Here is a 25,129-nt window from a genome sequence, read left to right as displayed (position 1 = left end):
ATCATACCAATGAAGTTTGCCAATTTTTTTTAATATTTAAGGTTTTTCCCCTCCATTTGGTACGTGGGACGCCCATTTATCATATAGATCTGCAGCTGAATGCTACATGTCATTCAAATTGATGGATTTGAATGACATGCAGTAAGGAGCCTGTTGTTGACAGAACCTGGACTGGGAGTCGGTCGCGCGGCGCGACCAGCCAGCTCCGTTCGTGCCGCAGCTCTCGCACGCGGCTGACACGTGCAACTTTGCGGACGAGTTCACTCGCATGCCGCCCACAGACTCGCCGGCACTCGCGCCCAAGCACCATGATAAATTGTTCCTTGGTGAGTATTCTATTCACGTGTTCTCTCCCATCTCTGATGCACCAGAGTATGAGATCGAACCACTTGACCGCTTCTATATGTCGCGGTTTTTTTTATGAAAATTAGGGACGAGACGAGCAAAATGATCAAGTGATGGTTGGATGAGGATTCTTGAAAAACCCAAATATTTTGAGTGGTAATACAACTGCGCTCGTCACCATAAGACATTTGATGTTGAGTCTCATTTGCCCAGTAATTTCACTAGCTACGGCGCCCTTCAGATCGAAACACAATAATGTAAAACCGCTACTGCTTCACGGCAGAAATAAGCTCCCATAATCTAGCCGACATAAGGGAAGGCTAATTGATTTGTGAACGTTTTCAGGTTACTCCTACGTAGCGCCGAGTATCCTGTTCTCTGAGAACGTGATATCCGACCAGATCTGGATGCAGGCCACGGGGCAGAACCAGGACAACTTAAAGGGCTGGATCGCTAAGGTATCGCTTTTTTTTTAGTTGATTTCTGGAGAATGTATCTACTTGTAGTGTGTTGCTTTGTTGGTTAATTATTTAATTTTCTAATAGAAAAATTGATTAAGATAAAGCACTTTTTAAAGGATTAAAACGGGTGTAATTAAGCTATGATTTAACATTAGATTTAGCGTAAAAGTTACATATTTATTGTCATCTTTGTCCCCCTGAAAACTGTTACTCAGAAAAGGTCACGAAACGTCGGGTTGATTTTATTATTTAAATGGGCAACATTCATTAATCAAAGAAAATACTAGAATAATTGATAAAAAAATCATCAAAAGAGCACGTTTAGCTAAACGGCAACTATCTACTAATTCTTTTGGAATTGTAACAGCGCCCCGTTGGAAATATTGTGGTGGGAAATGTTTTGCTTTCGATAAACATATCTGATTTATTAATATTGTGTGGTGTTCCAGGACTCTCCGTTCTTCCAGAAGTACGCCGTGGACCTGAGCTCACCACAGCTGGGCGATGGCTCGTACGCCGTCTGCAGGAAGTGTATACACCGGCAGACGGGGAAGGCGTATGCTGTTAAGGTACGTCTACATGTTGGTGCAGTGTAACTATCAGTGCGGACAACACATATATTTGTGTAGTATCGAATATTATATAACAGTACAAGTACGGAAGTCTCACTTCGCAAAATCAATTATTAAAGAAATAGGGACTCTTGCGGTCATACAATAAGGTGTAATTCAGATCGCACAGCTCTACTAACCTACATTTTTACTCACCTAGAAGTTGCCTCTCTTTCTATCGCGTGACATATCTATTCTGACGACGTTAGGGTTGACTTCTTTACCTAAAAGTGTACCTACTATAAGGTCTTATAAAAATAGCTCAGTTTTTTATATAATATAAATAGGTTTGTAATCGAATAGACGAAGCCAATACGTTAATCCGGCCTCATTCTTGCGCTCTATAAAGTCTTGCCATATATAGAGTAATGTTCTCTCAGCAAATAAATGAATATGAATCCTCACCCTAGTATCAACCATTCATTCATTCGCAGCTCGACCATTTGACCACGTGCAACGCAGCTGATCGAATCCAGTACTCTGTAAATATTATCTGCTTAGCATTCCTAAGATAATTTATACGACTAGAAAGAGGCTGTTAGACAACCGATAAGAACAGGCCAGGAATATTAGTTAAATGTGCGTGACAAGCTACGTCTTACACTCGCGATTTGTATGACACTTTGTGTTAAATACAGGTTAACTCTAACCTAAATTTTTTTCGACGTATTCACAGTAGTCTATCTAGACGTATTAATTATCTAAGGTCGCTTCATTGTGTGTCTTCTACTGCATTTATCACGTTGAGTTCCGAAGAGCTGTTTTTTCCCAACCTACAAGATACAAACTTAAGACATGACTGAGAAAGAAAAACTTTTATTTAATAAATTTTCATATTTACCCACTTCATTCGCATATAATACTCGATATATCTCCTAATACAATTTTTTTCTACAGATAATATCAACGCAGAAGAAGGACGTAAAGCAGGAGATAGAGCTGTTGAAGGCATGCCAGGGTTGTCCCTACATCATCACACTTCACGAAGTATTTCAAGACTCGGTGAGATTTTCCACTTATTTAATTATTATGCAATAATTACTTGTATGGTCTAGCTTTTATTATTATATTTTTTAATTTGTATAGTATACTATTATAAATTACAAGTGACGATAATCATGTTCGAAGCAGTAAAATTTTAATGTAGTATTTAAAAAAAAACGCGGTAGATGTGATACTTTCATAAATGATGAAGAATTTTACTATGAAAAATCTCTACGAACGTATAATACGTACACATATACAAAACACCACAGTTGTTGTGATGCCTTTTCTCAAGCTTTGTACTACGCATGCGCGCACAAATACTTATTAACTCACACACAACGCTGAGGCCCAACCAAACTCCCACTATGCCTTGGTAAACACGAGTGGAGGGGGATCAAAAACAGAGCCACAAAGAGAACCACGAACACCAACAAACCACAACAACAACGGGTCATCACTTGTATAATAATTTTAAATTTGCATTGTGCATGAGCTTTTTAAACTGCATATTATGAAGTCCTGGTACATGTTACTAGGATGCCACATGATTTCAACCGCTATGGAAAGACATTACTATAACCGCTACCATATATAAGTTTTCCTGGTGTCTGTGTAGTAATACGTCGCGCACATGATATATTTAGGCATACTCTTGTCATAGATAAGACAATCTCTTCTTCAACTATGATCGCCTGGTACCAAAATATTGTATAATGCTTTTATCTCATTTTCTCTCACGTTAAATCTTTGTCACTTTCAAAAAAAATGCTTACCCTTGCAACTGTGTATGTAAGCGTGTGTGTGAGTGTTTGCGTGTATTTGAAGTGGTATGTTGTGTTGCAGGCGTTTACATACATAGTGACGGAGCTGGTGACCGGCGGAGAGCTAGCGTCTCACCTGGGCTCCATCAGCGAGAGGAACGCGCGGCGGATTGTGGCGCAACTGGCTCTGGCTGTGAGGCACATGCACACGAGGCGGGTCGTGCACAGAGACCTTAAACCTGAGGTAACCTATACTTTCATTTTACAGGCCAGATTCCTCTGGGTTCTTTACCACACTCGCACATGATACCGGCGTGAAGTAGCGAACGCTCTAGTGCCGCATAGGTTAGTGTCCAGGACCGGAGACCACCCCTCATCCCTCCATCACAATATGATGGCGGTCGTTAAAGAGATTTTACCCCAGAATTCTCGTCATAAACTATACTTTCACTAAAGAGATCTAGGGACGTACACATTAAAAAAGAGAGAACTAGGGATTCCAGAAATGTGCTTAACCTCAAATCCGGTAAATCTCTTGTTGTTTTGGTATGACCGTCGGAAGGAGGTGGGTTATGTCCCTATCCTCTATTTGCCATACTTCAACATTATTAGTCTTTGCTTGTATATGCAATAACACTTTGATTGATTTAGAATAATATTAAATGTTATTCGTTAGTGATTATTGTGTTGGCGATGCTAATGAATAAATAAATTATCTTTTGGGTTCTATACCCGAAGATTAACCAGTAGTCCAGTGTATCTCATAACTGGCAAATGGCCGCCATTTTTTTTTATAAGAGAAGGCAGGAGACTCACATGATGGGAAGTTGTGGGTAGGCAACCGTCGTGGACATCCACAACACCAGCGGTCAAGAGATGTGTTGCTGGTCTTTGGAGTTTGAGAAATTTGGTGTATGTTCTATGATAAAATAAGGTTGTTACTAGTTGCAAATACAAATAAGAAATCTCATTTTTTGTATAAATTTAGGAGTTGGTATTGAGTTGAGTTGGTAAAATCTAAGCTTTGAAATATTTTTAATTGCGTAAAAGCAATTTTGTTTTAAAAACTTATTGAACTTTTTACAAAAAGATGACAAAGCGGCGAGAGCTTTCATTTGTTAATATCGATTGGTAACCTGTTAAATACTTTGACTGGCATGTAGTGTGGTTTTTATTTTGTTAGTTAGTTATTATATATTTATTATATGCACAAATATAGTATGATCGATCTTCTTGATAAAGTGGTGTACATGAATGTTGTCCGTTCCAGAATATTCTGTTGACCGTGAGCCGCGTGAGTGAAGCGCGCGTGAAGGTCGTGGACTTCGGGTTCGCGAGGCGGGCGCCGCTCTGTGACGACCGGCAGCGGATGATGACGCCCTGCTTCAGGTAGTACGAGTGAAACACCGCTCGGGTCGACAATCATTGTTTATTTATTTTTATTTATTTCTTAACCAATTACATATTGTAGATATCAACATTGTTGTACATACATAAACTCATTCGAGTTTTAACGTGTACGAAAGGTCGTCGGAATACAATATTATACTTAATTAATTATAAAAGAAATAGGAAACAACTTATAAGATTATACAAATATTAATTATGCAGAAAAAAAACAAAACAAGAGCATTCTCACATTTAAGTGCTTAGAAATGATATGAACGACATTTACAAACTAAATATTTTACAAATACCCTCAAGTCAGATTTTTAACCAAAATTTATGAAACGATGCATAACTCGAACCCGCGACCTCTCGGGTTCCCTCCGAGCGCTCTTACCAACTAAGCCAACCGTTCGAGAGACGCATGGATCGTAAATCTTAATATGTAGTTGTTCAACTCTTAGCTGTGGTTTCATCCACAGGATCTACTTTACAGTTGATAACCTGCTCAACCCCACTAATTGCATATTATGAGGAAATTGACTTCAGTATCTAATAGATCGTCTCTAGATAATCGAATGTTTTGTTGTAAATAATTGTTTAGATGTACAAGAGCACATCTGAGGGCAATTTCCTAATATGCAATTATATTGTATCCTTTAGGATATATTATATATAAACGGGAATTATTTTTCTATTAGTTTAAAGTATTAATTCATTTTTCGTAACGAAAGATTGGTTTTTATGTACCAAGGTCTACATATGGAACACTGTTTTTTTTTTGGCGTTGTACACAACATTTTGGGATTTGCAAAAAAATGTAACATGTTAACCTGACACTGTCTAAATAATTCTGAAGAGATTATGATTATTGTAATAAAAAATTATGATGTTCTTTTTTTATTAGATTCACTCATTTTGACACGAGGAAAAACAAAAAATCTATTTAGTGAATTGTTCATGATGTTGTTTCGACACAAAATGTTCACTCTGAGGTGCCTCCATACAGGAGTTAATTGATTCCGTGTATTTTCAGTTTGCCGTACGCTGCGCCCGAAGTCGTGTCGTGCGCGCGCGGCTCCAGTATGAACGGGTACGGGCCCGCGTGCGATATGTGGAGTCTCGGAGTTATCACGGTATGGACTCCATTTTTAAAGTCAAAGTCAAATAAACTTGATTCAATTAGGCTTAAACTAAGCGCTTTTGAATCGTCATTATAAATATTTCTTTTAAATTACTCAACTATTACTATTACAAAAATTACTAGAACATTTTCGGAAAAAGTAGTGCTCGTGAGAAGAATATACAAGAAACTCAACGGCCACTCTTTTCAATCAATCGATTATTTTACAATGGCTGTAATATACAAAATAAATTAGTTGGTAAGATGCTGCATCCAGTGTCGTGTCGTTTCGTACTCGAAACACCATGGTGCTACTACTACATATTCTGCAACTAGGTTTTACGTGAGAGAGTCAAATCAAATCAAAATCACTTTATTCATGTAGATCACGGAAATGACACTTATGAATGTCAAAAAAATTTTTTTATTATTATTGAATCTACTGCTACTTCGTAAATCGGGTTTAGCTAATGAGAAGAAGTAGCAAGAAACTCCAATGAGTTCCAAGAGTGGCAATCCACTCTTTTAATTCAAGATTTACATTTCCATCGTTTTACAAATCATTGCGATACAATATAATATGTAATGTGATGCAACATATTGTGATGAATTAATTTTTTATAGCTTAAAACAATTATACATTAATAATGACGTTCTTCACTAAGGACATATCATCCGCAGTCTGATAGCGGAACGGCAAAAGTGTGCTTAATATTTTATATATATTTACATTGTCTATGTAAGCGCACTTTTCTCCTCAGTCGTGTGTCAATTGTCACTGTCCGAAATCAGAACTGAATAAATGTTTTACATTGCTTCTTATTGACCAAGAATATTTTAAACAACTGGAGTAAATGTGGCAATGTATATAGAACAGTCGAAGCTTTTTATGTATGTTCCATATTTCGGCTTTGTTTTTCTACGACTTATTTGTCTATGTGTGTAGAACGTCATTGTATATTAGTGATATTGTTGGCAGTACTGTATGCTGTGTGGCAAGGCTCCGTTCCAGCCCACATCCCGCAGAGAACCTCTGACCTCCTACATGGACAGAATCAAAGCGGGCAGCTTCACTATGGAAGGTAACTTATTCAAATGTAAATAAATAGTTTTTTTCACATAGAAAGACATAAAAATCAGTTAACCATTAAGTCAAAATGACACTTATGAATCTCTAAACTTTTACTACCACTTCGGATAAGTTGAGATTTAATGAGAAGAAGTGGCTTGAAACTCATTGCCAATATTTTTTATTTATATTTGCACTAGATCATTTGTATAAATAATCTAGTGTAAAATAATAAAACTTTTGTATAAATGATCTGGGGTAAAATGTTAGATGTATATCTAGATATACTGTAACTGTGAAATCGTCGAAAATAAATTGGGGTTAACAGTTAACCTTTATTTTGAGCAATGCTCGCACACTAACACGAAGTTACATATAAATTGGGAGTGTAAGACGTAGCTTTTCACGTAATAAACCTGGCCTGTTTTCATCGCTTGTCTAGCAGCAAAAAGCTCTATGTAGATGTGTAAAATATTTAAGCATATTTCATTATATTTTATAAAAAAAATGATCTCCCAATCGCTTCTTAAAAGGTCGTCAAAATTTTCCGAGTGGCGTTATAGATTAAGTTATACAGACAACATTAACACATTAATTTAAATTTTCACCTTATTTTGTGGCAGTAATCAAAAAAAAATATATTTATTTAGCATTTTAGTAAATAGTATTTGTATAATAAGAATGCTTAATTAATTGAGTATTATTATTATATGTAATAGTAATATTCAAAGTATATTGTATACGCTCATTAGAAGCTCAGACGCGAAGCTAGAACAATTTGGTTTAGCAATCGATATGTAATTATGATAAAAATCTTCAAGTTAGTTCACTGTATTGTCAATTTAAAGTGGCACTTATTTGAAATACGACACTCCATCCTTTTTATGTTTGGGAAATGTTGTTTTATTCAGCAAATATTTTTACTGAACACTATCAATGCGTGGCGTTTTGTTCAAAGCGCGGTTAAAACACAGCTGAACGAAACTCTGCCTGACAGACGCGTCGTATTTTTTGATGTATGTACAATACATGTCGGAAATATAATAATAAGAAATAGATAGAAATGATATGTATTTTGTTCAGGTGCAGCTTGGGATAAAATCAGCTCAGACAGTAAGAGCATTGTGTCTGGTCTGCTGGCCGTGGACCCGAGTCAACGTCTGTCAGTTCACGAGCTACTCGACAAACTGGGGGTCTGCAGCGACGAGGGAAGCCACTTTAAGCTCGCCGTAAGTCAGATACAATATACAACTAATCTATTATTGACGTGCTCAATCTCATGGTTTGCTATTTAGATATTCATCGAAGTTTGTTTCACTTATAAAAGTGAAAATCACACCAAAAAGAAAAAATATTGAAAAATTAAGGCGATATTCTATAAGATGTAAATGTACAAGGGTCTAACACACAAATAAATCAGCCACTCTTTAAATATTTACTACGGAGTGTCAATATAAATTAATTTTTGATATTATTTATAGGATATGACGAAAGCCGATCTCTATAAACGAAGAAGTAAGAACAAGCAGCGTACATCCAGCCCCGAGCCGAGCACATCGGAAATACCAATAATGCCCGAGGAGACCAGGGAGTCCACGCTCCTGGAAACCATCACCAACCTGCAGAACCGCATGAACAAGAGCTCCATCGACCAGGACATCGAGCTGATCAAAGCGAACACACTAGAGACTCCAGTTGAAGAAGAGAACTACGAAATGCCGCCGGTGAAACCCGTCGAGAAGACGTACGCGAAGTCCAGGTCGAAACTGGACGAGTTTATTTACATCGAGAGCAGTAAGGGCCTGGATGGAACCGAGGTTGCATTCCCGAAATCAACGAGAGTGTCACTCTCTCCCGTGCCGAAGAAGCGCAGGAAAGTGGAAGGAATGGAGTTGAGAAGCAAAGTTGAGGCTAAAGTAGAAATAAAAGAATTACCCAAACGCGGCCGCGGACGACCTAAGAAAGTACCCGATAGTGAGACTAGAAATGCCAAGGAGTCAATTGAGAACGAAACAAGAGTTACGAGGAAACGGAAACACGAGGAAACCAAACCCGTGCTGAGGGAGAAGGAGCAAAACGCACAGAGTAAACATAGCACAGAGAGCAGGAAGATGGCGAGGGCGAAGCGAGCCGCGCCCGCCGAGGATGACGTCAGGATGACGCGGTCGAGGCGCCGGAGACTCGAGATCAGCCTGTCACCGTCCGAAGTTAAGAAAGTCCTCCCGACGCTGTCCATAGAGTCAGATAGACGCGTCAACTCCATAGAAAGCAATAAGTCTAATACCAAAAAGAAAAAAAGCGCTAAGAAACCACCAACCAAAACTGCGAAGAATATAAAAAACGATAAGAGTAAACCTAAAAAAACAATAGCGAAACGAACCCGCGGCAACCGCAGGTGAAAACTTGCGACAAATAGTTTAATTCCAAAGCGTTATGAGAAGAACACAAAAAAAAGTGACGATCAACGGACGCTCAGTTTAGTTTAAATTTATTTATTAAAGCTTCTTGGTGACGAAGGAAATAGATTCAAGTTTTTTTTCTTCTTCTTTAATGTTACTATTAATTTAAGCTCTTTCCTTTTACCATTAGGTGTAATTTTGTTGTTAATGTATTCTGATTAGAAAATTATTCATAATTAATTATAATTAGATAAATTCTAATGTGTGTGCACTGAAATTTTAGTTATTTTTGTGGTGGGGTGGAAATATAGAGATTTGGGGAAAAGAGGCGAAACTCTTCTTCATATAGCTCAAGTCTGGTTTGCCAAAATTGGAGAATGCCCTTAACATGCAAAAAATATTTTAATCTTTTGAATCAACGCCATTACTCTGATTTTTTAATTTCCTAACTCTTTATTCGTGCTCTATAATCTAGAATATTATTGTCTATTATCCTGACTTTCTGATTTCACTTAATAACTAATAATTTAATTATCTATTGAATATATTGTGGAATCAATTTTATTGAAATAGACTTGAAAATATTTTTAATTTAATTTGGCTTGAAAGAAAATCCTTGTAATGTCAATCTTGACAGCTGTCATATAAAAATTATAGTCTCATCTGTTTATTTTCTACTCTCTGTTTAGTAAATAATATTTCGCTACCCGTCGATTGTTTTACATATAAAAATTGAGTCCTTCACTTTGCTTTAAATAAAAATCAATCTAAGAATTTTCTAAAATTTATAAAACGCTAAGGTTTGCGGCGAGATCGGATATTTATAAGCTTTGGGCTTCGGAAGGTGATGAATTTGTAATTAAATCTAATATAATATGCACTTGGTTAAAATAGCTTAGAAGATACTATTGAAACGCGAATGAACATCCTCTGTACATGTAAATATGGACTTTAACGTGCGTAGATAGGAACCGAAATTGTTTGTATATGTGTACGTCAGATAAGATTTATCAATATATAGTGCTGTTGTATTTAGTATGTATTCAGTGATATGTGTTAATACCTAAAAACAACTGACAGATGCCTTGTATCAATAGTTATGTCAGCCAGACAGGCTGATTAAAAATAAAAATGATTATCATCGGTAGGAGCTTTTTGGGTGAATTTTGTTTTCACTCGGCGTTATATTTTGTTCATAACAATTTTAGCGGCATCATTGGAAACATTCCGAGCTGTTGGTACTTTTCAAAATGTAACGATGGATCCACTGAAATATAATATTTGAGTTTTAATGACAGAATAGTATAAATGAAATTTCACAATTTTGAGATAAGTTCCCCCAGTATCGGCTCAATATGATAATTGGTGTGTCCTCACAATTTTTAAAATTACGGCTCGTGGCAGATGTGCCAAAGCTCAATATGTTCTGTTGTAAAAATACCATTATACATAAAATCTATCACAACTAATTCACACATAAATATGTATTCTTTCTTAGATGTCTTTTTTAAACGCTTTTACCAAAAACAATTTGTTTTTCGTTGTAAATATGTTAGTTAGTACAAAAATCGGTGGAAGATTATTTATGTATATATGTAATATGAATTCTTTCTCGGTCGTGAAAGTTCCAAGCATCTTTGGTAAGGTGTTTATATTGTCTATAAATGCCGTAACTCAATATTATACAGAAATTAAATAAATATATATTTGTATCAAAATACTATAAAACATACATTATACAAATATGTACTATTTCTTATGTTCTTATTATTTCCAAGACGCTTAGAACTATTCATGAATCTGGGACTTCTTGGTGATGTCGCCGTTTTTCTTTCAAATATTAGACGCATATCATTCTAATTAATTTGTATTAACTTGTGTTTGTCAATATTGTCCTGATATTCAGGTTTGTTCGATAATGTATGGTATTTCTTACAATTCGCCCATGTTTAAAATTGGGCATAATAAATGACTATTCGTAGGGATAAAGAATGGGATTCTAAAATAACACTCGTCGTACAAAACTTTTGTGGCAGCGATTTATTTATTAAATATCCATGCAACGCGAGTACCGCCTTTGTGAACCTTATTAATTAGAGGTGATAAGTAACAAGGCCATTTATAATCCCATTTTATATCTACGCGGGTAGTTTAGGATCATTTGAAAAAAGCGTAATAGTCCGTATGAGTACATTTACCCTACCGCGCACTATTCTCTACACGCGCTTATTTTTGTCACCTTCAAATGTTGCATATGATTGTGTAGCCTAGCGGTAACTATATAAATATAGTAAATGATAGTGAATTATTTAATTGTGTTAGCTAAAGTGACGCGCCTCAAGCAGCAAAATCGAAAAATCCTTTGTGAAAGCAAATCTTATTTGCTCTGATATTGTTCTAGATATTTGTCGAACCTGCATACATTCTATTTATATATAACATGTTTTAGAACGGAAGTTTTATGTAGGCGTGTCATTTTAGAATATGTTATTGATATGATTGATAATGGGACAGAGCAACCTTTTCAAGACTTACCACCAACGACTTAGAGACGCGCGGTTATTAATTTATGTAACTTAATAACGCTCAAACAAAATTTCAGCATATTATATTACAGTTAGACAACTTTCAAATTTCGGTTTTCCATGTCAGATCGCAGATGATTGCGGTTTTGCTTATTTTTTGCTAACAGCTTCTGGCTTTCCCATTACCAATCACTACACCACTGATGTTGAACTCAATTGGGTTACAATAAATTGTGAGTCCGTAATAGACCGCGTCGCTGAACCAAATCGTAAGTTTTGCAAATATAGTAAATGAAGGAAATTGTAAATTTCCAAGCTTTTATTGAAATAAGCTAAATTCGAAGTGCACTTAATGGATTGAACCAAAAAAGATTATATAATTTTATAAAATGTTAGAAGTTATTAATGAAGAGTCGGCGGTATTCAATGTTTGTAAACAGAAGCCGGTTAAAGATATTTGATTGTAATAAATATACCATTTTAACATTCGCTATTGTTTTATTTTGTATTCGCACAATCTTTCAGAACAAACATTAAAAAAATATTAATTGCTAGCGGTCGTTTGGTAATGATTATTTATTCTGCAAACGAGTCAACTCTACTACAATCATATTTTTTTTAAAGTTTCATAGTATTCGCTGCAAAACATTCAGTGTAAGTATATTATAATTAAATTTCAATGACGTTCTATACATAATGTCATTGCTAAAGGTTATTTTATTTTGTGCAAGATAAAAGCGGTAAACTTCACATTTAAAAATAAGCACAGACCTGCGCAATGTCTGGCATCGCACGGGTGCGGTAGACGCGCTCCACTTTTAACTTATATCCGCAACTAAATAATCATATTTTATTTCATAGAATTAGTTTATATTGATCGTAGAATTAGTATTGTATGCCATTGCACGTACACAGCCAATAAGCCTCGTGCTACTCATGCCTATTAAGCTTCGCCTCATGACAAAAACACGCACTCATTTTACTATTAACTCAGTCATTCCTTTCAGTGGCATAAAGTTCGAAAACTCCCAAAAATAACAAACCTTTTTTATGTGTTACCTGTTAAAGTAGCACTTTAGTGATCTTATGGTGATTTTTCCATCTACTATGTTGTCATAGATCATCTTGTAAGAAGCTTTGTATTTCGTTCGGGAGAGAAGCACCTTGCTTGAGCACCGTGAGGCAATGGTTTGCTGAATTTGAGAGAGGTCGGATTTCTTTTCATGACGTATTTCGTGCCGTCCTTCAACAGCCGTCGACGAAAATAATGTGGCTACTGTTACGCGGCTAATTGAAGAAAACCCGCGGATTACCTATGAGACAATTCGAGGACTATTGGGGATTGGTATGAGCCAAATTCAGAAAATTTTACACGAAGAATTGAAAGTTCGGAATCTTTGTTGTCTTTGGATCCCTCATGAACTGACAGCGGAGCAGAATCGGGCTTGCGTGGAATGATGCTCACAGATGCTAATGAAGTACGACCACGGACATTCTAATGCTGTTGATGACATTGTCACAGGAGACAAAACGTGGATTTATTGTTTTGAACCCAAAAAAAACAGCAATCTTGTGAATGGGTGTTTGAAAATAAGAACAGGCCAACAAAAGTGAGGCAGGCGAGGGATCGCAATTTTTTTCTCAGCTACGGGTCCCATCTGCACAATTCCACTTGAAGATCAAAAGAGTGTTAATGCCGAGTAGTATTCTACCATTTGTTTACCCAGCCAGGGGTGTTAAGCAAAAAAGAACAAATCATCCTGCACATAGCACCGTGATTTCTGTATTTTCCCCAAAATCAAAGATTTGATGCGAGGTTTCACTTTTACCAATTCCGAACAGGCAGTGATAGCGTTCAATCAGCACGTAGATAACATGCCTGCAGATCTGTGGTCCTCCTGTTTTAAAACATGGTTCGATCGCATGAAAAAATGTGCCTAAATGAGAGTATTTTGAATAGCAATAACATATTTGGTTAAAGCATATTGTTTTTTTAAGTTACGCAAAACTTTTAGTGTGACCTACATATCACTATGATCATTGCTAAAATCTACAATTATCCTCTTCCCGAAATTTTACATTTTGTCTCATTATTTTGATATCAAAATTTTTGTAGGTTTCACTTCTACCGCGTGTTAATTTGGACACAATATAATTTTTTGATCTGAAAATGTTTTTTCTAGATATATTTGCGGTACTCGAATACATTCCATTTATTTATAAAGTTTTATAGTATGGTTTAGAACGTAACAAGAATAGTAGGTAAGATCTCATAAACAATTTTTTAATAAAACAAATAATGCTTAACGATATATTTATTTATATTTTCCAGCAGCCGATATAATACATATATTTCGCATATTTCCCGCCATCCACAACACTTTGCCTTACTAATATTGTAGCAACACTTCAGCTCGCCGTCGACGCATAGCGCGATAGTTCTGGCAACACCATTCCGACCGCCTGGAAGAATTGTGCAATCTGACATAAGCGGCTTTAATACACCGTCCAAATATTATTGCACAATACAAAAGTAATGCAATTTACTCTGCAATCTGCTAAGCACGGGATGCCGGCTAGATTATGGGTACCACAACGACGCATTGTTCTGCCGTGAAGCAGTAATCATTATTGTGTTTCCGTCTAAAGGGGACCGTAGCTAGGAAAATTACTGAGCAAATGATAATTTAATCGTATCAATCACCATCGGCTGAACGTTCTGCTCGTCTCGTCCCTTAGCGTCATAAAAAAAAATCGTTGACTATAAAGCTAAAATAATATATTGTGTTGCAAAGTCAAACTTATGAAGCAAACCTAACTCTTCTTCATGCTAAAACTCCATTGTTCATTTCGGACGGAATAGAAAATACATACCGATTCGCCTGTCTACCCTGTCTACTGCCATTTGCACCAACTTTATGGTAATACCTCATTATCCGCCCGCTCCTCATCGCTCTGGTACTGCACGTCCAGCTCGGAGCTATTCACGCTGTTCTCCCAGTCATCGGTCGACTCCGACGATGAACCGTCCAAATCCATTTCTACGAACATCAATTAACAAAACTTGTATAAAACTTCTTCGATTCACTTCAATAGAACATAAAATATTCAATAATTTCACTATAATCACAACTATATACAGTGTCAGCTTGATGTGTTAACAAACGATACCAACGTCATGAAATGCCATAAGATATCCCAATGAATAATTACATTTATTTAACTATTGTTAATATTTAAATACTATTTAATATAATTATCACTATGATTAGAAATAACTATAATCTTAATATATATAAATTACGTGACACGTTGTTTGTCCACGATGGACTCCTAAACTAATGAACGGATTTAAATGGGGATTATCATGGAGTGCAGTTTAGTCCAACTTGAGAGATAGGATACTTTTTATTTCGATTTGGGACCCATATTTATTTTAATTTCCAATATTTATTTTGTATGGACATATTTTCTGTGAGATAATTTATTGACGTACGGTTTGATAGTTCTGCTGTGAAACAATTTCATTATAACAACAAAGAGTTAAGAAAATATTGTTGATGTTATGAAAAATTATTGACAAATTCATAAAAAACAATATTTTGTATAATATTATGTACAGAACAACGTCTGTAGGGTCAGCTAGCAGCATATAATATTCAGATCTTTAGTTAACTTAATTCGTGTAAATTAGTTGGCACTGCAGCAGTGCCAACTAACAGTTAAACAGCATCATTACGGTAGACGGTCGTGCCCTATATAAGCCAGAGCGCTAAGTTAGAGGACGCATAACTTATTGGAAATTGTATGGCCTATTGTATTTTAATTTTAAATAATATGTGTAAATAAATAAATAAATAAAAATAAATAAATTCTTTATTTTGCTAGAAAACATGTAACAATGGGTGTAAATAGTTTTAATGTATCAATGTTATCGGCCATTTCTGGCATGCAAAATTATTATTAACAAAATTCTAGTTAACTTAGGTTAATTTAAATTATAATTATTATTTTTAAATGTCATTATTTAAAGACTAGAATTCATATATATTTTAAAGTCAATTTAATTTAACCTAATGTGTCAACATTTCATTTATGGAATAAAAACATTTATCTATAAGCCATGTAAAAAGATCCTTTTTAAATCATTGGACGGGTAATACACGTAAGCTTGGAGGGAGTTTATTAAATATTTTTATACACATGACATAGCTACATTTTCCGTAGGATGCATTATGATATTTGTGTGCAATCACCAGTCTGTCACCGTTTCTTGTATTTCTCGGATAAATATATCTTGCTTTTGTAAATAAATGGTCATGTTGTTTGACAAAGATACATATTTCGTATATATACATACAGGGAAATGGAAGAAGAATTCTTTAAACAGTGGTTCACACGAATCTAAGTAAAAAGCTCCTGTCATAGCTCTTAAGCATCTCTTTTGGGCTATGAAAGGTCTATTAGCCTCGCTAGAGTTTCCCCACAAGATGAGTCCATATCGAAGTACTGATGCGACATAACCATGATAAGCTGCCAGGACTGTACTTGGTAAAGTCGTTTTACGCAATCTATATAACACATAAACATATCTATAAATTTTTTGGCATACCATGTCTACATGCTCTTTCCATTTTAGATTTTTATCTAGAAGTACTCCTAAAAATTTAACATGCAGAGCTTCTTTTATTTGGGTATTTGTATAATTTATTTTAATGTTATAGTTATTAGAGCGGTTACTTAAACTAAATTGCATAAATGAGGTTTTTTTAATATTAACTTGAAGATTATTATCCTCTAGCCAATTTACCACTGTATTAATTTCATTATTCATTTCACTTTCATAAATATCAATCTCATTTTTATTATTACATGTCATAATTATTGATATGTCATCGGCGAATAAATAACAGTCATTTTTTGTCACACTAGGCAGGTCATTAATATAAATTAAAAATAATAATGGTCCAAGGACGCTTCCTTGCGGAACACCAAATCTATTTAATTTAAAGTTTGATTGTTGGGCAATTATAATTAATATAATTATGGTATATTGTAATTCTTAGTGTGAAAACTTTAAAATACAGATGTAACAGTTCTATTATGTGCGTTTAAATTACCAACCCCTTCTACAATAGCAACAGTAAATTATATATAACACTAGGGCAGTTGGGTGACCAGTTGCCAGCACGTCCACCACTCTCGATTGCTCCAACAAGAAGTGCCTAATCTAATAGCTGAGAGCAATTCCTCCAAACAGTTACAATACTACCAACTTAATAATACGGAACTACCAATTTCATGTGATTATATATTCGCATTCAAATATTTTTATAATTTTAGGAATAAAATCACTTATGAACGTCTAAAATTAACACCCATTCGAAACAGTGTCCCAGACCTAAGAAGAACCTCAGCGGGCTTCTTTTTTTAATAAAATTTATTATTTAATATTCTGAGGGCGATAGATTTATTCACATTCTGTGGTTTCATTTAGAAAGTCATTTATGCTATAGTAACCTTTACCACACAAACGTTATTATATAGTGCTGCTGTCTATAAGATACAGACAGACGGATGAACAGTCAGCGGAGTCCCACCTAAAATTATCTTTTTACAGCACTCACCGAGGATGAGGTCAGGATGTCTGGGTGGGGGAAGCGGCGGGGGGAGTAGGCCTACCCCGTTGACAGCCAATTGAGCAACCTGGGTGCCGCCCATCAAGCCTCGGCTGCTGGAAGACTCCGATTCGAGATCCGGGATGGTGGGCAACTCCTCGGTGTACCTGACGAAGGGGTGCTCCTGAGGAGGGTTACATTTCGACATATCAAAGCTGTTAGACAACGCAGTAACGACATAATATCGCAGGACAGGGTCATTTGGTTCTAACTGAAAATGTTGATTTAAAAAATAGGCAATGAATTTCTTGCCACTTCTTCACAATAAAGCTAAATCATTATCAAGTGGCGGTAAATAGTGAAAAGAAAAAATCTTTTGACATTCATAAGAGTCATTTCCTTGACCTACAAGGATAATAATTTTGATTTGATTCGACATAATATTTACTATATAGAAATGCGTGTCACTTTTTCTTATGTTCGCTTACATTGCATTGCTTGTGGCGGCGTCGTAGGGCGTTAAAGATTGGCAAGGGAAGCGATTGTTGGTGCATGCTCGTGAACGGGCGCTGCTAGTGGTGCCTGGTCGACACAGTCGAGTCAGTAATCGTGAACTTTGGGCTTTTGTTGTTAAGTTTAATGTAAGGTATATAATTATGTATTGTATTTTGAAAAAAAATACTTTACTGACAAATTGTTCCTTTATTTATTTACTCTGTCTGTTGTAGTCTGACTGATGTAATCATTGTGCTCAAGAACTTTTTTTATTTTAATTTTTTTAACTTACTAATTAACATTCAATCAATTTTTTTTTAAATGGAATAGGAGGACAAACGAGCGTACGGGTCACCTGGTGTTAAGTGATCACCGCCGCCCACATTCTCTTGCAACACCAGAGAAATCACAAGAGCGTTGCCGGCCTTTAAGGAAGGTGTACGCGCTTTTTTTGAAGGTACCCATGTCGTATTGTCCCGGAAACACCGCACAAGGAAGCTCATTCCATAGCTTTGTAGTACGAGGGAGAAAGCTCCTTGAAAACCGCACTGTGGAGGACCGCCACACATCCAAATGGTGGGGATGAAATCCTAAATTGTGGCGTGTCGTGCGGAGGTGGAATATGCTGCATATCTTCATATATGACTCAAGATTGACGGGAAAATTATGTTTTACATACAAGATGCGGCAGGTCGCAGATGGGGTTGTCCCGCAAGTCGATCATCTCCAACGATATCATGCAGCTCGTACTAAAGTTGTCAGGTAGACTCGCTATCTGGAAGTAAGTCAACTATTGTGAATGCCAACTCATTTAAAAGTGGGAGTGGTATTTTTACCAGTGGAATGCTTCTTCTTTCGGAAGGGAGTAGACCCAGGTACTTCAAAACCGGGTAGAACAGTGCAAAAAAACAACTTTGGACATTTATCAGTGGGAGGCTTGCTTTGCACAGGATGCCGGCTAGATTATGAGTACTACAACCGCACCTTTTTCTGCCGTGAAGCAGTTATGTGTAAGCATTATTGTGTTTCGGTCTGAAAGGCGCCGTAGCTAGTGAAATTACTGGGCAAATGAGACATCTTATGTATCAGGGTGACGAGTGCAATTATTGTAGTGCCGCTCAGAATTATTGGGTTTTTCCTGAATCCTGAGCGGCACTGCATTGTAATGGGCAGGGCGTAGCAATTACCATGATCATTTATCGTAAGGTCTGAGAATCGGCCAACATCTATTTTTCATACCCCTAAATGATAAGAATCACCCACCCCCAATTCTTCTTTTCTTTTCTTTTTGACATTTTATTTTTATATTATTACTAGCTGACCCGGCAAACGTTGTTTTGCCATATAAAGTATAATTCACGCGATAGTTTTATAAGTAATAAAATATTGCCTATATTATAGCCTGTACATCATTTTGTTCTATTGTCAATAGTTTTTGCAGCGCACGCAAAAATAGGTTTTCGATTCTACACCTTGTGTTACAAAATAACAATTTTATTACGGATCCCTACTTTTGAAAAAAAAACACAGCCTATAGCCTTCCTCGATAAATGGACTACCCAACACTGAAAGAATCATTCAAATCGGACCAGTAGTACCAGAGATTAGCGCGTTCAAACAAACAAACACTGCAGCTTTATAATATTATTATAGATGATACAGTATTAAAAAATACATACAACTTCAAATTTTCACCCGTCTACGACCAACATCTATTTTTATATCGCAATTTTAATATTATTCTATTCCATACACAGATACCTACGCAATAGAGTTGCAAGATGGCATTCCAATATAATGATTACTAGCTGATACTCGCAACTTCGTCCTTCGTACAAACACAAATAAGCACGTAGTACTTATATTATATCTTTATTTCTTATAACTTTATTAATTTTATATTATACTAGCTGACCCAGCAAACGTTGTATTCCCGATATTAAAATCGCGATACAAAAGTAACTGTTGATCGTAGATGGGTGAAAATTTGAAGTTGTATGTATTTTTAATGCTGACTCATAATCAAACAAATTTAAAAAAAAATCGTGTGGACCACCCTTAACATTTAGGGGGATGAAAAATAGATGTTGCCCGATTCTCAGACCTACCCAATATGCACTCAAAATTTATGAGAATCGGTCAAGCCGTTTCGGAGGAGTTCGGTCCCGCACACCGTGACACGAGAATTTTATATATTAGATGATGAAGATATGGCCGTATTTTATCAAGTTACATAAAAATAATTTGATAGATAGCCAACAACTGTAAGTAATCTACCAACTATAGTTACCTAAAATTAAGTTTATTTTTTACCTCCTGAGAAAGTTAAAGGTATAAAAATTCTAATTAGTTATTCATTTTAAACTATTATTTTTATTTGATTTCTGAACGACGGGGCACACATCAAAGAAAAATCAAAATCGTTGTTTTTATTTAATTCCAAGCATTTTCATATTTATTCATCTTTTAAACCTTCTCTGATCTTCCACAAATAATTCAAGACCAAAATTAGCCAAATCGGTCCAGCCGTTCTCGAGTTTTAGCGAGACTAACGAACAGCAATTCATTTATATATATATATATAGATTGTAGTACGATAAATTTGGTAGGTCTGAGAATCGGTCATCATCTATTTTTATACGCCAAAAATTTTAATTATTGAATTTAATTATTCTTTTATATGGCAATGGCAAAAACGTCCTGTACACACGTCTTAAATTTGAAAAATCGGTCCAGCCGTTAGGAGGAGTTCACTAACATACACATGAGCAGGAGAATCATATTATATGGACGGAATTGAGAATCCAATCTTAAATTCACTGGAACACACAAAAAAATCATCAAAATCAGTCCAGCCGTTTAGGAGGTAGTTCAATTGTGAATCTAAACCATTCTCGAATCCACCCGAAGACATACAGAAGATAATAAATGTTGCAGCCGCCATCTTAGTGTAAATTGTGAATTATGTTCACGAATTTATTATAATCGATCTTACGCACTTATAATTCGAATACCTACTTATTATAATAATAATATAACAATAAATCATTCTTATATACTATACTGCTTTATAGTTTACAAAACGAAAACTGGAGTTTTGAGGGAGCCGAGTTCAAACAGCCGTATACCACGCAATACGCTGGCATTTTTTTAAAGATGGCGGAAACAAAATATAACAAAGTGACACTCTACTCGTATTGACCGCAAAAACTGCTTCGGGGCCTCGTCAATGCGCATGTTTGTGTGACTGTCATTTCGAACGTTTGTAGGTAGGTTCCGTACTGATACATATGTCTACTGTGATACGGCGCTGAATGCCTTGCGAGACGTCATTACATCGCGCGCCGGCCCCACACTCACATGACGTCACTACCTCACAGCGGCCTCGCTGGCCGCTGTTAGCTAAATAAACCATTTAGGCTGTAGAGCATGACAACATTTGAAAATGGCGCCAAAATTCCGCCATTTTGTTTTTCTTTATTTTGATATAGAGTCACTCTCACAGTAAATACAAAACTAACGACACACAGCTTAAATATATGAATACTAAGTAAAGCTTACAATAACAACAAAACAACACATTAAAAGTAAACATCAAACAGACAGGTTCCCATATAACTAACTCTTGTTTTCTAAAAGCAAGAAAAATAACAGATAAACTGTTAAAATTGTTCAATGAATACATGCTCGAACGGCTGTGTAAGGGCGCCCTTAATCTCGTAAATACTAACGTAACCTTCACGGAGTTTCGATTGTATGTCAATAACAGAAACCTTGACAATCCCAATGTTTAAAAAACAACAACAGCAACTTGTAAGAAAAGTTTTGTTGGAAATCAGTCATAATTTTTGTTTCAATTCGACCTTGCGATCAATATTACTCGTTTTCTATTTATTTGTTTTTCCTCTCAGAGACTGCATTTATGGTAACGAAAATAAGATTCTATTTATAACAGACAATTTTTATGATAATAATATGATCTACTTAAATATAGATATATTAAAACTATAAACACAATTTTTTTTGGCCGAATTCCAGTGATAGGCCTTGTTATACGCATTTAAATATCATATACGCTTCATACTATCATAGACATATCTTTCACTTCCCTAAAATATGTCTTTGTCTCCAATTTATAATCATTGACTCACACGAGTCAGCCCCCTGTTCAATCCTGCCCCTACCCCCCCCGTACCTACACTTTATTAAAAGCTTGATAAGGTTGGCAACACTCTTGTAATTCTTCTGGCGATACACTAACAACAGTATTTCCATAATTTTAATGGTCTTTGGAACTGTGCCTCCAGTAAGAAATGGTTGGAAGAACTGTTATACAAATTAGCTTTGTAACCAAAATTTATGAACGATGAGGGACTCGAACCCGCAACCTCTCGGGTTCTGTCCGAGCACTCTTTCCAACTGAGCCTACTGTTCAAGTACGCATGGGTAGTAAATTTTGGTACATCTTGTTCAACTCTCAGGTTGTGGCTTCATTTACAGGTTCTACTTCACAGTTGATAACCTGCTCAACCATTAAAATTGCATAAAATAAAAGACACTACAATTGCGCTCTTTACCTTGAGACATAAGATGTTCAGTCTCACCCGCCCAGTAATTTCACTAGCTATACCCTTCAGACCAAAACACAATAATGTTTACACATTACTGCTTCACAGCAGAAATAAGAGGGTGGCAACCAAAATCTAGGATCAATTGCAAAGGAGTCTCCCACTGGAGCCTATAATCAGAGAAAAGATTGCAAGTACCAGCTCGAAATATAAATCCAGATTCAGGACCCAACTGAATGTGTAAACTCAAAGGTAACTGAAAAGGGCACATATCCTAGACTGAGACACAATATACAATCCCAGCATACCCCAGCTATGAAGTCAAGGACTGCATTAAGAAAGAGTAGCACACTGACTTTACTTCAAACTCGCTAGCTATATCTACCACCACACCCTCATAGGCGCGTCGCACAACGCGCGGTGTGGTAGCTTGGCACGGTAGCCCTAATGCTGGATAAGCATAAAATTAAAAACAAAGTAACAATCTAATAAAATAATAAGGCATACCTGATTATTATTTAGCTGCAAAAACATCATATCGGCACATTTCAGAAGTGACTCTGGGATCTCTTTTAATCTGTTTCTCCGAATGTTGCAGTGCACCAATGCCACCATCTCATCCATACAATTAGGCAAGGATTCTATTTGATTATTTTCTAAGGTGAGCCATCTAGAAATTATATAGATAGAATGTGATGTAGTATCAAAAATTTTTAAACAACATTAACTAATAATTAATAATGGACGCGCCTGAATTACTTGAACGTTTAAAGTTAGTTGTGCATCGTGATTGTAGCCGCTTACATAATCGCAAGACTTTCTGTTTGCCACAAAGCAGAACCAAACTTGGTGATCATAGTCCGCTATATAGAATGCAATTTTTTGCAAATTATTACAGAGATGCTATAGATATCTTCTATGACAATATACCCAAAATAAAAAATTAATTAAATGCATAGTTAAGTTAGCAAGTAAGTAATTTGTTAATCTGTTTTTTTTATTCTTGTTATTGGCTGTTAGAATAAGTCCTGTTTTTATCAAGCTTGTTTGTTAAGCATGTTTAGTTGCGCTGTACAAGTAGTTATTGTATCACTTAATCACGCATGCCATGTCCACATCCAGTAGACTTAATTGATAAATAGTATATTTTACTATTTTGCAATCCATACAATTGTAGTCAGTTTTGTGGACTAAATAAAAAAAAATAATATACTTTATTAGACAATGTCCCATGTTCCCTAAAAATATTGCATATTTTTTCATGTCAAATTTAGGGTGTTGCTGGCCCAGGAAATATTTATTTTATTGCAATCATAGTTAAATATATAAGTTTTATATCACTTCTTGGTAAGGTGAAACTGTTTTGTAGTTTCAGAAATCCTGGTACTACTATCACGAGAGAGCAATACATTGGCGAAAACTGCATTCAATGCATAGTAGATGAAAAATAAGAGTTAACATTGAGACAGACAAAAATTATTATTTTACTTTGGGTTCTGTTACTCCAACAAAGGCCCCCTATTAGGTTTTCTTCATCTATATATAATATATCTATAACATATAGACAACACAATGCATACTTCATACATAATTATATTCTTTGGCTATAAATAATAATAATAATATTGACACACTTTTACACTAATTATCTTGCCACAAACTAGGCAGAGCCTGTACTGGGCTATGAGACAACTATAATTAATACAATATACTTACTTAAACATAATTACATATAAACATCCATGACTCGGAAACAAACATCCATATTCATCATATAAATGTTTGCACCTACTGGGATTTTAGGCCAGGACCTCTAGCTCAGTAGAGCTAGAGGTCCTGGCCTAAAATGGGCTTAGGAGGCCGGACTTGGGTTAGTTAGTTGGGTTAGGGTCACTAACCCAAACTCACTGGGCACTGGGCTGTATGGGTTGTCACTTGTCAGTCACCACATCAAAACAATTGGATGTAACAGATAATATTTATATCTGAAAGGAATAGCTAGTAATTGCAATCAAACTCAAAACAAACATAACAAGATGTTTTACCTTAACTTTGACAACCGTGTCATTTCTTCTGGAATTGTTTTGAGCTCATTACCCCTAGCACCAAAACTATCCAATTTTGATAACTTTCCAATCTCCTTAGGTAACTCCTGTATGCCGATCTTATTGCACCAGAATGCCTCCAAGTTCTCTAGCTCACCAATTTCTGGTATCAACACTTTTAACGGATTGTAACTAATATTTAAGTTCACCAAATTCTTTAAGTTACCGATTTCCGCAGGCAATGTTTCAATATTATTATAGTCCAACGTTAATGTTGTGAGCTTATAAAGCTGTGTGATTTCCACTGGAACCGTTGATATTTTATTTAAATGTAGATAAAGATGCTCAAGTTCCTTACAACCATACAAAAGTGTAGGGATTTCTGTGATTTCAAAAGCATTTAAACTCAAACGAGTTTTTTTTTTGGCGATGGCTTGTTCAATTACAGCTAATATGTGATGCTCACGAATGAATTTTAATATTGCACTCATTTTAAGGCTGTTTTGTATTACTTATCTATTGAAATTGTGATTGAATGCATGGTGTTTTTTAAAAATAATTGCGTCTGATTAGTTTTCAAGGATTTTATGACAAATCTATCAGGCAGCAGGCTACCCGTAATCCATAATAGCAACTGACATTAATTAATGCGTCAAAAAGATGACAACTGACAGCTCCTAATTAAAAGTTGCCACATAGAAATTATTATTATGTATAAAATGTGTTATCGCAATTT

General features: G+C 35.8%; 2 protein-coding genes across 4 annotated transcripts in view; one reads left to right on the top strand and one right to left on the bottom strand.

Moving 5' to 3' along the window:
• Positions 1-12,155, top strand: part of LOC126976154 (ribosomal protein S6 kinase alpha-5-like) — a 127,730-nt gene extending 115,575 nt beyond the window's left edge. For both annotated transcript variants that reach the window (XM_050824368.1, XM_050824370.1), the window contains exons 9-18: positions 164-326; positions 691-803; positions 1,256-1,375; positions 2,315-2,419; positions 3,248-3,409; positions 4,436-4,554; positions 5,588-5,687; positions 6,654-6,756; positions 7,827-7,972; positions 8,225-12,155. In XM_050824368.1, the coding sequence (XP_050680325.1) occupies positions 164-326; positions 691-803; positions 1,256-1,375; positions 2,315-2,419; positions 3,248-3,409; positions 4,436-4,554; positions 5,588-5,687; positions 6,654-6,756; positions 7,827-7,972; positions 8,225-9,142 (2,049 nt within the window). In that variant the 3' untranslated portion in view covers positions 9,143-12,155. The remainder of the gene's footprint in view (positions 1-163; positions 327-690; positions 804-1,255; positions 1,376-2,314; positions 2,420-3,247; positions 3,410-4,435; positions 4,555-5,587; positions 5,688-6,653; positions 6,757-7,826; positions 7,973-8,224) is intronic.
• A 1,812-nt stretch (positions 12,156-13,967) lies between these two features.
• On the bottom strand, positions 13,968-25,031 carry LOC126976187 (leucine-rich repeat protein SHOC-2). Of its 2 annotated transcripts, none has more exons than XM_050824435.1 (6): positions 24,394-25,031; positions 22,856-23,018; positions 18,460-18,555; positions 17,295-17,469; positions 14,596-14,708; positions 13,968-14,148 (listed from the first exon to the last, which is right to left on the bottom strand). In XM_050824435.1, the coding sequence occupies exons 1-6, from the start codon at positions 24,882-24,884 to the stop codon at positions 14,077-14,079; spliced, it is 1,110 nt and encodes a 369-aa protein (XP_050680392.1). In that variant the 5' UTR covers positions 24,885-25,031; the 3' UTR covers positions 13,968-14,076. The 2 variants fall into 2 exon arrangements, with proteins under 2 accessions (XP_050680392.1, XP_050680393.1); XM_050824436.1 differs by having other exon boundaries at positions 13,968-14,130.
• Between the last annotated feature and the right edge of the window lie 98 nt (positions 25,032-25,129).

Source organism: Leptidea sinapis, chromosome 39, assembly GCF_905404315.1.
Source record: "Leptidea sinapis chromosome 39, ilLepSina1.1, whole genome shotgun sequence".
NCBI lineage: Eukaryota > Metazoa > Arthropoda > Insecta > Lepidoptera > Pieridae > Leptidea > Leptidea sinapis.
The sequence above is the reverse complement of the archived record's forward strand: the minus strand, read 5'-3'. Positions and strand labels throughout refer to the sequence as shown.